Source organism: Magallana gigas, chromosome 10 (genome assembly GCF_963853765.1).
Source record: "Magallana gigas chromosome 10, xbMagGiga1.1, whole genome shotgun sequence".
NCBI lineage: Eukaryota > Metazoa > Mollusca > Bivalvia > Ostreida > Ostreidae > Magallana > Magallana gigas.
In genome coordinates this window covers 3,946,892-3,960,655 of record NC_088862.1, presented here as the reverse complement: position 1 = coordinate 3,960,655, position 13,764 = coordinate 3,946,892, and the positions used below count along the sequence as shown (strand labels likewise).

Sequence of the window (13,764 nt, the reverse complement as noted above, 5' to 3'; positions counted from 1 at the left end):
TTAATATTGTTCATATCAGACATAAACTCATGAAAATATAATATTTTGAATGGTTTGGTGATAGGTTTTAGCTGTTTATATTTCGATATAATTGTTTATTAGAAAGATATACTGATTTAAACTGGGAACACTTTACAAAAGGGACTGCGGGATTTCGCGAGATTTCGATCAGCTGCCAATCTGTTATTTATGTCTCTGCTTATGCATGGTGCTTATTTTGGCTTAAAATAGTTTTTATAGGGTAAAATGAATATAAATTCATCAAAAATAAAGCTGTCAATATGAAGTTTTATTGTTTATTGTAGAAAATTTTAAATAATCCCAATTAAATCCATAAAAACCAAAAATTAAATTTCCATCTTTTAAATTTTGCCAAATTTGAGCAACCCACTCCCTCAAAAAACAGGAATGCATTTATTTATATGTACAACATTATCATTATGGTGTTTGAGGATGAATAGACCAAAAATGGGGTAACCCACATATCTAGGGAATAAATGAAATTCAATGAGATTCTATCACAGCTAGGACACAAGAATATTTGGTTGCAGGGAAAAGTTGGGTATTTCCCCTTTTGACCTTTCGGTTGGGTTAACCCTGCAAAGGGAAACAACTTTTGCAAAGTATTACCCCAAATCAAATGTTTATTGGACCAGCAAATTGGTAGATGAAAAAGCCGTGATTGAAACTGGCTGACATTTAAAACGATATTTATCTTTATACTGTATGTAGGGATTCTGTGCACTAACATCTATTGATTGCTATTTCTATCTTTCCTGTAGGTAGAGAGCAAATTGACAATTTGTTTCATTCTGCAAATGAACAAATGAAAAAGTCAATTTCAAGTTTTTGTTGTGAGGTAGCTTTTGGGAATTAAATTAGAGTCTCTTTTTATTTTGGTTTTGGGGAACACAATTTAATTTAAACTTGTGACAAGACAGTAGAGAAAGGATTGTGCCCTGAAAGTAATTAAATCAATTAGATCTTTTTGTAATTTACTGTGTAATTTACTGACATTCACCAGTAACTGAATTAGACTTTGTCATTATCCAAAGTTTAGCTTGAATTTTCTCAACAAAATAACACTTTAATGTACTATGTGTCTTTATTGGTCAAGTGAAGTATTCCTATCTTTACAAACATATCTCTCTCTCTCTCTCTCTCTCTCTCTCTCTCTCTCAGCCTTAATTTATAAATTGTTGATATACATGATACACATGCACACAATTTTTTTCATAAGTTGTTGATGATCACACACATTCTCTTAATTCAGTTGTCTGACCTATTCTAAATCTATTAAAGGTTATATGTTAATTAATTCAAAGTATATAATTACATGTATACATGTTCATAAAATCATTCCCTCACTTTTTGGGAGTTGATTTTAATCAACTCTCCTATGCAGTTACTCAGACAAACTGAAAGTGAAACAGTGTTTGGACCTCAGCACAAATCATTGCCGCTGACAAGACTTAGTTCTTGAAAATAATTGATAAATTTGATGTAATGTATGCTAAAGCATTGTTTTTCAAGGAATTAAACTTATTTATAAATACCTTGAAAATAGTCAGATTTTAAATGGTACGAACAATTTAAATATTTTTTGTAGTCGTATGTATTCCTACGCCAGAGTTCAATATAGTCTTGTTCAACTCGACGCTCGGCTGTCTCCGTAAATCCTTGTCGGAGATTTACAGTGTCAGCCGAGCGTTTGGTTGAACGAGAATAGAGTTCAATATTGCTTGGATCCATACAATTTTCGAGAAATATTTCTATTACTGATACATAGTTTGATTGAATTAATTTTATTTTTAAATATTATTTACATGATTCATATGGGGGTTTCTCAAATAGAGAAACGAAGTCCAAAAATTCATATCATAAAAATGTGCGTAATTCAAATTAGAAACTACATGTACTTGTTATGCAAAATAACATATCATTGATTTTAAAATAAATAAACATCAACAAAATCAACTCCTGTCAGTTCTTCAGTACTTTGATTTTTAAATTCACTAGTTCTTTGGAAATGTTTTAATTTAGTTTTTTTGATTGGTTTGTAGGAAAAGGACAGTTTGGGGAGCGAGATCTAGTCAGACAGGCCAAGGATTATCTCCGCTGTTCCAGTCACCACCCTGTTAACTTCCAGAATCCTCACATCCATTTTGCCTTTTACAATCAGGTATTTTTTCCACATCTTAACGTGCAGTGACAGATGATACGATGTTCCATCTGATTTTCTTATCCGATTCGCTTTCAACTAAAATCGTACCATGTGACCACCTAAGTCTAAAGTCGAAAGCAAAGTCTGAAGTCGATTGAAAATTTGAAGTGCTTCCGATTTTAAATCGACTCTCTGGTGAGAATTATGTCGTCACAATGACTTTTTCCCATGAAACAAAAATATTGAATAGGTTTTATTAATCGAAAATCGATTGTAAAATTGTATCATGTGACCACCTCATCTGAGCAAGTCGATTGAAAATCTGATGAAAAATCGCATCGTGTGACCGCACCTTTAACCCTAATTTTTTTTTTTGCATAGTGTAAGAAATATGAGGAAATTTTTACATTTTTGGGATCTTAGTTAAGTATGAATGAGATGATGAGTATCTCATAAATGATGAAATTGATCAATGATTGCTTTACATCCTTGAAAGATTTGATATATATAAAAAAAATCATTGCATTTATTTACCTTTTTTTCAAGTATAATCTTTATTTACCCAGTATGTACATTTTCAAAGGTAACGCATCCAATGGCTTCCTGTCTGGAGGGCTTAGGAATCTCTGTGTCTGGTGAGAGAGTTGAGGTTGATGAGGCAACAGCCAACCAGATCAGTCTGGCTTGTATCTCCTCGGACGAAGACAGCCAAGGCTCCTCATCCTCCTCAGAATCTGATGATGATAGCTTGGAGGAAGACTGTGAAAGTGTCCATTGTGAAGTGTTTCAACCCAAGAAACAGCCCTCAGTCAAACATTCTGGTGGTCTATCCAGTGATAAAGAACCTCCATCTACCTCTTTACAGTCAAAGAAGGACTTTATATTCAGGGACATGGATTTAGTAAAATCTTTGGTCTCCTCCATGCCTACCTTTGATTGTTTGTCTGAGGACCTCTGTAAAGATGATTGCTCCTCGTCCTCATCTGTGATAGACAAAGTGAACCTGGACATCACCTCTCTAATCACCCTCGTGTCCTCGGTAACTAACGGGGGCTGCCATTTTGATTTCTCAGAAAAGGTTCTGGCAATGCAAGCATCAGAAGAAAGGCGAGAGCCAGTTCTACCAAAGCTGAAAAAGTTTCTTCAAGGTGAAGTTATAAAAGTTTAGCCATAGAATACAACACAAATCAACTTTTAGGCTATTTATTCATATAATACAGTGCAAAGTATATGCATGTGAAAAGTACTTAGTAAATCTACAATTACTTTATAGTTGAAATCCCTGGATTTGCTAATTTGAAATATCATGTAGCTCAGATAACATTCAAATGACAAACGGAAGAAGAATTGGTATTAAATGGGATTTTTTTTGCTTGTTTGTATGAGCGCACCAAATGTGTATGAAATGGAAGCTCTCCAGACTGTCATTTAGTTATATTCAATGTGTATAGAGATTTCTAGAACATCAACCTGAATCAGAGTAGTATCTAGCTGTTACGACAGTATACTTCCTTTAGGTGCCATATGAGTGCAAAGAAGGCAGATTCAATAAAGCCAATCCATTAGTTAGTTGATTCAAAAACAACCATAAAGGTCAAGTTATGAAAAAGATTAATTCTAGAATCAAACAAAGTAAGTTTGTGTAGTTCATAATTAGGTCGGTGAAGAAGCTGACTCATTGTAAACACTGCTTCATCCCTCCTCTTGTCTTGCCTTCTTTTACTGAAGAGTAGATTACCGTTAATTCGTAATTAAATTCGAGGAATTAATGTATGTGTAAAATCAGGAAAAATACGTCTTGCAGATTCTGAATTCAGCGTTTGCGATTTTTTAATCTTGCAATTTGATGCAAAACGACTGAGTCGCTGAATGAAGTACTCGTGTAAAATAAGAAATCTACAGTGTATACGATATGTGACCTTTTAACATTAATAACTCAATGACATTTCATTAACCTAAGAATATAGATTGATAAAATTTAATTATTTTCCATATGAAAAACACAAAGGGCATACCCGGTATTTTCTTATCAAATTAAAGGTCCTTGGCAACAGAAATGAAGTTAGTTGAATATAATCTGTTACCAAAGCCTAAAGGAACAGCTCCTAAACTTCCTTAACTTTGCCGGATAATTAACACCATAGAAGATTGAAGTTTTAAACGAAAAGAAGTTTATACGCCTATAATTGACCTTTCGCTGACTATCGTAGTACCATTATAGAGTCTTTACTTTACCTAATGATGCTGATTTCTTCTTCCCCTCTGTCAGATGGGGATCAATAATAAGGATGCGTGCTCTGTCTTACTCCACGCTGATCGAGTTCGATTTAGCGATGACATTTCTTATATTGCCGTGATGAAGCATATTTAACAATGGGGTCACAGGAAATTGAAGGGTTTTTTTCCTCTTCCCGCAATTATCCGATAGATGATGAACTTAGTACTAGAGAGAGTGGGACTTTATAGCCCTCACAAATCAAATTTTTATATAATCTTTTTCCTATTAGAAATTTCGAAGAAACACTGTCCACAGTGATATATTCTAACATCCCCCCCCCCTTTTAAGTAAAACTGAAAGAAAACAAAACTTTGAATTTAAAGCTGCTTGGTCCGATTTATTTGTAATTACAGTATCAAATTTTTTTTCATACAAATCATTTATCTTAGAAAGTTATGAACTTTCTCCTATTTACACCAGAAGAATCAGTCTCCTTTCAAAGTTAAAAATATTCAAAGTAAATAAAAATAATTTCTCTTTGGGCAAACGAAAAAACAAACCAAAATGCATCACGGGAATGTTTAGAAAAGGAAACCGCTTGGTTTCGTCCCCCGAATGATTGGGGTTATTCAACCCGCATGCTATGCATCGATTGTAAAGAAAGCAGACTTTGGAAATATTAGCGAACAAAAGGTACACATGTTTATTTGTAATTTGTCTGATCATTTCGACTTTTATTTAAAGCGATGTCAAATTCGTAATACAACTATACCCGTCTCCTCGTCAGGGGTGAAATTTAACATGAGGCGAAATAACGCGGTACCTTTTAATGTCGTTTGTTTTGTTAGCAAATTTTGTCCGTATTTCTTTTCATTGAAATTTGGCATAATTGACGGGTAAAACTACTGCAATGTCTATAATTATACATATACTAAGCATAGCCATCGTTTAAAAGCGTGCATAAAATTTGATATAAAATCGGACCAAGCAGCTTTAACATCTGAGCTATCTTGTCAGAGAAGGTGATCGTGGAAACAACATGTCCATCACTGCAGTTCAGTAAACCTTGTTGCTGAATATAGTCACTAATAAGTGAACTCTTTAGTTGTCAATTGTGACATGTTGAGATGAGAGAAACAATTTCTCTAATAACAAAGCAAAATATGATCATATCAACATAGGAGACATTTTTGGCTGAAATACAAAACTTAAATCAAATCAATAGATCTGTTATTTATATTATGTGTTTAACAGAGAGTGAGTTTAGCTTGGTAATATTTAGTAGAAAACTTCCAACAAAAATGTCACAATAAATGGTATAGAGTCAAGCCTGCGATGGGTTAAATACTACACTCTGACATTCCCATAATGTCAGTGTTCAATCCCATGGTAGGAGATTAATAGAATCAGTCACTGATAACTACATTCCATTAACAAAAATCAGAGCTTTGTCAATTAATTTACTAAAAATATTTTGAATCAAAGCTGTAAAAATTAATGAAAGAATAGCAAGTTGTTCAACCATTTTTCACTATTATATATAACATTGAAAAAAAAATGACTCTCGTATTCCATTTAGGATCAATCATTACACATTCTTGGGCGTTTTTTCTTAATCAATTGATTGAGGTTTTTTTAATGGTGGAAAATATTTCATACTTGGAATGATGTAATGAAATATAACACTGCTCTAAATGATGACACCCATAGAGGTTATAGATAGGATGTAATCACATTTGCTATTTTAACATTTTTGTGGTTGTTTAATGCAATTTTATTGAATAACGAAATTTGATTCCACTTGTCTTGATTAAACCACAAATGTGATGGTAGATTCTAACTACTCTTGCTGAGGCCTCTATTGGGATATAAAAATGGTGGTTGATTACTTAAGGTGCAATGCCTTATAAGATACATAACTCTTGCAGGAATAAATTACTAATGTTTACAGGGAAATTTTCACCCCTGTTTTATTTTTGTTCTGTTTTTGCCCCATTATTAATTATTTTTAGAATGTCCAAGCTGGCTTTTATCCAAAATGATCAGTTTATCATAGTTGTGAGAATTTGAGAGGGCAAAATAAACTTGCTAGTAACTACTGTACTAATCTGTAAATTTACAACTATATACAGAAAAGAGATTTCAGTTCGTGGAATTGAATTAAAGCCTCAACTAAAGAAGCCTATAAACTCCAACAGGACTGCTAATAATTTTGTGCATTTCACTTAAACTGTAGACTTCTTATAGGCCACCGTTAAAAATTGTTCATTTGCCCTCTTTCCTCCCTATATTTAAACCTTAGCTTGTTTGGTAGGGAAATTAATTTTTTTGCTGTGTAACAAGTAAATAAATCAGCAAATACTTGATCAGATTGAGAACTAAAAAAAAGTCATATTATTTCTCATGGTGATGCTTAGAAGAGGGTTAGAAATCAACTTTTTTAAGGAGGTCTAAAAATTGATTTAACAAAGGAAAAATACTATAACAATGCACAGTCATCCTAACTTTTTACCTTTTTTGTGCGCAGGAAAAAAGATGTATGTGTGTCAGACTGCTCTAGATGACTTTCGGTCCATTCTGGACACCTTAGGAGGCCCAGGGGAGAAGAAGCGGGCGGAAGATCTTCTGTCTAGGGTGACAATAGTGGAAGATGACCCCTCGGACAGGACCAAGGACATGCCATACTCTCTGAAGATAAGGGACAGGTCAAAGGTCAGTCAAACACATAAAATCATGGATTTTAAAGCTTAGCCATTAAAAATCAAAATAGTTCTAACTAGTACATGATTAAAACCTTATTTTCCCCTGTTTGTATAAATGTATGATATAGGATGGTTTTTGCATAACTATTTCCCTTTTTCTCCAACAGAGAACTTTAAAAATGAAAGGCTTCTATGAAAACTATATATATAATACATGTAAGGTTAAAAGAAACAGACTTATGATCATGGCAATTAAGATCAGTGATCTCGTAGGGTCTGGAGTTTTTTAACACCAGGCCTCAAGACCATGAACTGACAACAACTTAAAACAAAACCATTTTAACAAGAACTTGGACTTTGGGTACCGCTAGTCTGTATCAAACAGCAATTTGATGTAGGCCTATCTATTCCACTGTAGGCCACTCAGCCGTTGCTCTTTGAAATCAACCAGATTTGGTATGTCCTACTGAAAGCCCAAGGCCTTGTTAAAAGGTTCTAATAAGCAACACTTTAGATGTTGAATGTTTTAAAAGATGCATGTTTGTATAATTTTTTAAGTATTACAAATGTTATACCTATTTAAAATTGTGATGTAGGGAGGTATGGGACATCTCCATATTGTGACATCCTTTTTAAAAAAAAAAAAAAAAAAACTCAATGGAATCAATACCGGTACTATTATAATTTTTGTCATTCAAACCTTGATGTTTAACAGCCAGCGTAGAGCAATAAGTTCAATCTTTAGCATATGATATTGATCTTCAAGTCTCAAGTTTAAACCCGAAGCTTGGATTTTTACAAGCTTGAGCTTTACAAGAATATTAGACTGCATTTTTGTCAAATATTGTACCATTTGAAATTTTCAGAATATTGATAACATTTTGAAAGTAATGGAATTTTTAAAGTTATATTTACAGTTAATGGTGTTTGGGCCTAATTTACCATATCCCCACAATCCACCCCTTCAGGATGCTTGTAAATGAAAGTAAAGCTTTTAAAGCAATATCATTAGTAATGAGAAACCTTAGAGCACCAATAATAGACCAGAAAAAAATGCTTTCATGTTTGATACCAATATCTCTCTCAGTGGAGGATCACAATGAGTGTTTTGTACAGTTTCAATATCGACACATTAAAAGCAAGCCAACCAGTGAAAAGACAAGGCATGATATTGCAATCAATAGCCGTCCAGGGATAACAGATGCGTGTATATGGAGTCATGCTTTATCAGAGTCTTTTCACTTCAGAGAATAACAGAGATGGGATATTACATGTATTATTTTGTGGCGTGATTGATGATTGGTATCAGTAATTGTTGCTCCTTGGTGACGAGAGATGCCATCCAATGTATGTGTCTAGTTGATGAGGTCGCTAGACGTATAGTTGTATATCTATAGTTGCATTACGTAATTAAGATTGTCTGTTAATTAGAACCTGCACTGGTCCTTTAGAAAATCATGCAGATTATTCTTTTATGTATTGTACAAGTGGGCAATTCAATGAGAAAACATGTATCCTACACCATTTTATTACAAATGATCAAAGCTTCATATATGCCAATGGAAACCACTCTTTTCTGAAATCTAAAGGACTGATTTAAAGATATCATGAATAACCTCTTTTATTTTACTGATTAGCAAAATGCCTTTGAAGCTCGAGATTAAAGTCCTGAAGAATTTATTCTTTCTGTCCTTCAGTCTAGAAGTCCACAACTTGATCATTCCCATAACTTGTATCTCTAAGGTCAAAGGACTAATTAAACAGTGGTTAATGTCATTGGATCCAAACTGTCACTGTAACATTAAATATAGAGCACATTGCTAAACAAAAACACATCTTATTAATAAGCTAAATTACATTTTCTGATGCACATCTTTTGGTATGTACACATTTGATATCACACATAAAAATTGTTATTTCAGTGAAATAAAGAATATTTACTTGTCCATTTAATTCCTTCATGAAAAATCTCATGAAAAAAAAATATTTCCAAATAGCTTGTTTAAAATGAAAAAAGTTAAGTATAAATAACCGGCTGTCTTGTTTGTAGGTGATATTTGGGACAGGAGACAAACTGCAGGCAGTGACAGTGACGGCTAACTCCAGCTTTGTGAGGGCAGCACAGCATCAGGTATTCTTATTAAAGCACAGCATTGGGAACACTTAGCACATCTGGCCCTGGGGTCATAAAACTTAGACTAGCTTACTTTTTATCTAAGTCTCACTTTTACAAAAGGAGCATGTAATGGAAAAGTGAGACTGAGATCAAAAGTGAGCTTGTCTAAGTTTTATGGCCCTGGGGACAGGTCATCATGTATAGTTATTACAATAGCATCAAGTATAGTAAGCATAGCATGAGGTATTCTTATAACACAGCATCAGTTATAACAACAGACACACTAATCATAGTATAGTATCAGGTATTGTTACCACAGCATCAAGTATCATAGGCATATCATGATGTATACTGTAAATTCTTTATTTTACGTGAGTACTTAATTCCGCGATTCCACTTTTTTAAATTTTTTAAAATAATTTCCTATAGTTAAAAACTGTCTGAAAAATAAAAGCAAGATTTTTAAATTTTTGAGGGTTGCTTCTCGCGATTTTACACGAATATTAATTTTTTGTGTTTAATTAGGAATCTACATTATTATTTACATCACAGCATCAGATAAACTTATCACAATACATCAGGTAAAGCAATCACAATACACAGCATCATTAGGTCAAGTTATTACATCAGAACATTAGGTAAACTTATTAAAGCATATGGTATACTTATCACAATACCACAAAAGATGAGGTGATGTTATTTCAGCATAACGTATGTCTATATTAAATTCAGCAAAACATTAGGTACAGTTATAACAACAATGCATCAGTTAAAGATATCTCAGTACTGCACTGGGTAAACATCATATTACATGCACAGCAGTACAAAGTTTATAAGGTATACCTATCAATCATTATCAAAGTACAGCATCAGGTACACTTACCACAGTAGAGCACTACTTGAGGTATACCTATCACCTTACAGCAGTACTTGCGGTATACCTATCACCTTACAGTAGTCATTACAATTATAGTACTTGAGGTTTACCTATCACCTTACAGCAGTACTTGAGGTATACCTATCACCTTACAGCAGTACTTGAGGTATACCTATCACCTTACAGTAGTCATTACAATTATAGTACTTGAGGTTTACCTATCACCTGACAGCAGTACTTGAGGTATACCTATCACCTTACAGCAGTACTTGAGGTATACCTATCACCTTACAGTAGTCATTACAATTATAGTACTTGAGGTTTAACTATCACCTTACAGCAGTACTTGAGGTATACCTATCACCTTACAGCAGTACTTGAGGTATACCTATCACCTTACAGCAGTACTTGCGGTATACCTATCACCTTACAGTAGTCATTACAATTATAGTACTTGAGGTTTACCTATCAACTTACAGCAGTACTTGCGGTATACCTATCACCTTACAGTAGTCATTACAATTATAGTACTTGAAGTTTACCTATCACCTTACAGCAGTACTTGCGGTATACCTATCACCTTACAGTAGTCATTACAATTATAGTACTTGAGGTTTACCTATCACCTTACAGCAGTACTTGCGGTATACCTATCACCTTACAGTAGTCATTACAATTATAGTACTTGAGGTTTACCTATCACCTTACAGCAGTACTTGCGGTATACCTATCACCTTACAGTAGTCATTACAATTATAGTACTTGAGGTTTACCTATCACCTTACAGCAGTACTTGAGGTATACCTATCACCTTACAGCAGTACTTGAGGTATACCTATCACCTTACAGCAGTACTTGAGGTATACCTATCACCTTACAGTAGTCATTACAATTATAGTACTTGAGGTTTACCTATCACCTTACAGCAGTACTTGAGGTATACCTATCACCTTACAGCAGTACTTGAGGTATACCTATCACCTTACAGCAGTACTTGCGGTATACCTATCACCTTACAGTAGTCATTACAATTATAGTACTTGAGGTTTACCTATCACCTTACAGCAGTACTTGAGGTATACCTATCACCTTACAGCAGTACTTGAGGTATACCTATCACCTTACAGTAGTCATTACAATTATAGTACTTGAGGTTTACCTATCACCTTACAGCAGTACTTGAGGTATACCTATCACCTTACAGCAGTACTTGAGGTATACCTATCACCTTACAGCAGTACTTGCGGTATACCTATCACCTTACAGTAGTCATTACAATTATAGTACTTGAGGTTTACCTATCACCTTACAGCAGTACTTGCGGTATACCTATCACCTTACAGCAGTACTTGAGGTATACCTATCACCTTACAGTAGTCATTACAATTATAGTACTTGAGGTTTACCTATCACCTTACAGCAGTGCTTGAGGTATACCTATCACCTTACAGTAGTCATTACAATTATAGTACTTGAGGTTTACCTATCACCTTACAGCAGTACTTGCGGTATACCTATCACCTTACAGTAGTCATTACAATTATAGTACTTGAGGTTTACCTATCACCTTACAGCAGTACTTGCGGTATACCTATCACCTTACAGTAGTCATTACAATTATAGTACTTGAGGTTTACCTATCACCTTACAGTAGCAAGTATGTTATCACACCACTGCACTATAGTATAGATATCACAACATCAAGTTTACTTTACTGTAATTTCGTTATTTTATGCAAGTACCTAATTCCGCGATTCCGCTGTATCAAATCGCAAGAATATTAAATCGCGATCACCATTTGTTTGTTTTAATTTCTCAAAGCTCAAAACTAGCTGAAAAATAAAAGTGAGATTCTAAGATCCGCAAGGATCGCCTCTCGCAATTTTACATGGAAATTAAATCTCATATGAAAGTTCTCAAGTAATGAATTGTAATGTTTCAAATGTTGCGTGTCATTAATAATAACATCATATGATTTAAGTTATTTTATCAGTGAGAGTATAATCAATTGCCTTGTGTTATAGTACTGATATTTGATGAAGTAACTCTAATGAAATGAGTATAATTTAATCATATTTATATGCACTCTTCTGTTACAGGGAGTTTCATTTGCTGTGCATCTGCATCCATCAAGGGCACTAACTGAGGAGAAAGAGAAGAATGCTATTCCATTGTCACGTGATAACTAAATTGTTATTTTTTTCTTTGCAAATATAACAACTTGTATAGAATGATTAAATACGAATAGAAGAATATCTGTTGTTATGTTTGCTAACGAACATGAAAAAATCAGAACTTAAAAAGAGTCAAATGTATGTTGTATAGGATGATATCCAATACAAAATGTAAACTTTTCCTTTTTATACTTTATTTTATAGAAAACATGCCATGACCTTGATAATTTTCAAATGAAAGTGAATAGAAATGACTGATCCTGATTAGTGGGTTGTAATGGTTGAAATATTTTCAATGATTTTGTAGATCAAGTTGCAATGAATCTCGTTCTGATTTGCGCCCCTGCCGTTTCAATGAATTAAAGTAAATAGAATGTGTGGCCTTAGTGCAATAGACGATATGTACTGAGTATACAATGAATTAAGCGAATCGTACAACACTCGTTTACATATCATGTGACATTGTTTATAGCCAAAATCCACCAAAATAAGGGAAAACTTGCCAATCAGAAATAACGGCCGTTAAAATATACAACTGGCAAATATTGTAGTAGCATAAATGAAGGCTTATAGCATATATAGTCACATTGAACACGCTTATCGGAATGTATGTCACGTGGTACATTTTAAGAGGTTCGATCCTCTGTTTTTGGGTAGCCATTTTTGGTCACCTCTGTTTTGGAAATTATGGATCATAAATTGATTGTACTCATAAATTCATATTTTATAATGCCAATTTAACTATATTGAATAAAATAGTAAAGGAAAAATTATGTATTTACAGAGTTTACTAGGGGACTATACTATGTGGCGGAAGGTTTTTAAGAAGAAAATGAACATTTTTCTTAACTCGGTTGTTCTAGAGTCCCGTCACTTTAGTTTTCTTATTTTCAGTGTAGACCAAAATTTCCAGATAGCATGTGCATTAGGATATCTTCATTTTGTTACGAAACACTTATTTTTACAATTTTTCAAAATCTATCGACACATATTTGCAAATTTAACTTATATTCATAAAAGGCAAGGAAAAATGAATCCCAATTTATAGCTAAAATTAGCTTACATCATGCCATAGCTCAAATTCTACATAATAGACCCATACTTTTGGTTTTATTTTTTGAATTAATAAGATTTTTCTGACAAGCCTATCATAATTTGAGAAAAAGTTTGAGACTTTAAAAAATGTCATTGCATGTTAAATTGTTAAGGGAGAAAAATAGCGTTTCATCAGTGCAAAAAGGTCAAAATATCAATTAGGTGAAGAAATTGGAACATTTTTCTATATGATAATTTTAATCTTATTTATTTTAAATAGTATAAATTTGTATTTGATGCCATAGTTCAATCCGATAAAAAATTAAAGAGGGGAAAGCGATTGATGTGCAATTTGCACTTTCAGTTTAAAAAAGGTCATATTAAACACACCGTAGCGTCGAATGAAGAATATAGACCCCAAAATTTTGTTTTGAATTTTGGTGAAGACATGTGAGAAGATTTTTAAAAAATACTTTGG

The 13,764-nt window shown here is 33.5% G+C and overlaps 1 protein-coding gene across 1 annotated transcript in view; it reads left to right on the top strand.

Annotated features, from left to right (window-relative positions):
* LOC105344797 (UPF0415 protein C7orf25 homolog) overlaps positions 1-12,330 on the top strand; it is a 57,742-nt gene extending 45,412 nt beyond the window's left edge. Inside the window, exons 4-8 of the mRNA XM_034453509.2 lie at positions 2,064-2,182; positions 2,748-3,312; positions 6,910-7,094; positions 9,135-9,215; positions 12,177-12,330. Of these exons, the coding sequence (XP_034309400.2) occupies positions 2,064-2,182; positions 2,748-3,312; positions 6,910-7,094; positions 9,135-9,215; positions 12,177-12,266 (1,040 nt within the window). The 3' untranslated portion in view covers positions 12,267-12,330. The remainder of the gene's footprint in view (positions 1-2,063; positions 2,183-2,747; positions 3,313-6,909; positions 7,095-9,134; positions 9,216-12,176) is intronic.
* The last annotated feature ends 1,434 nt before the right edge of the window (positions 12,331-13,764 follow it).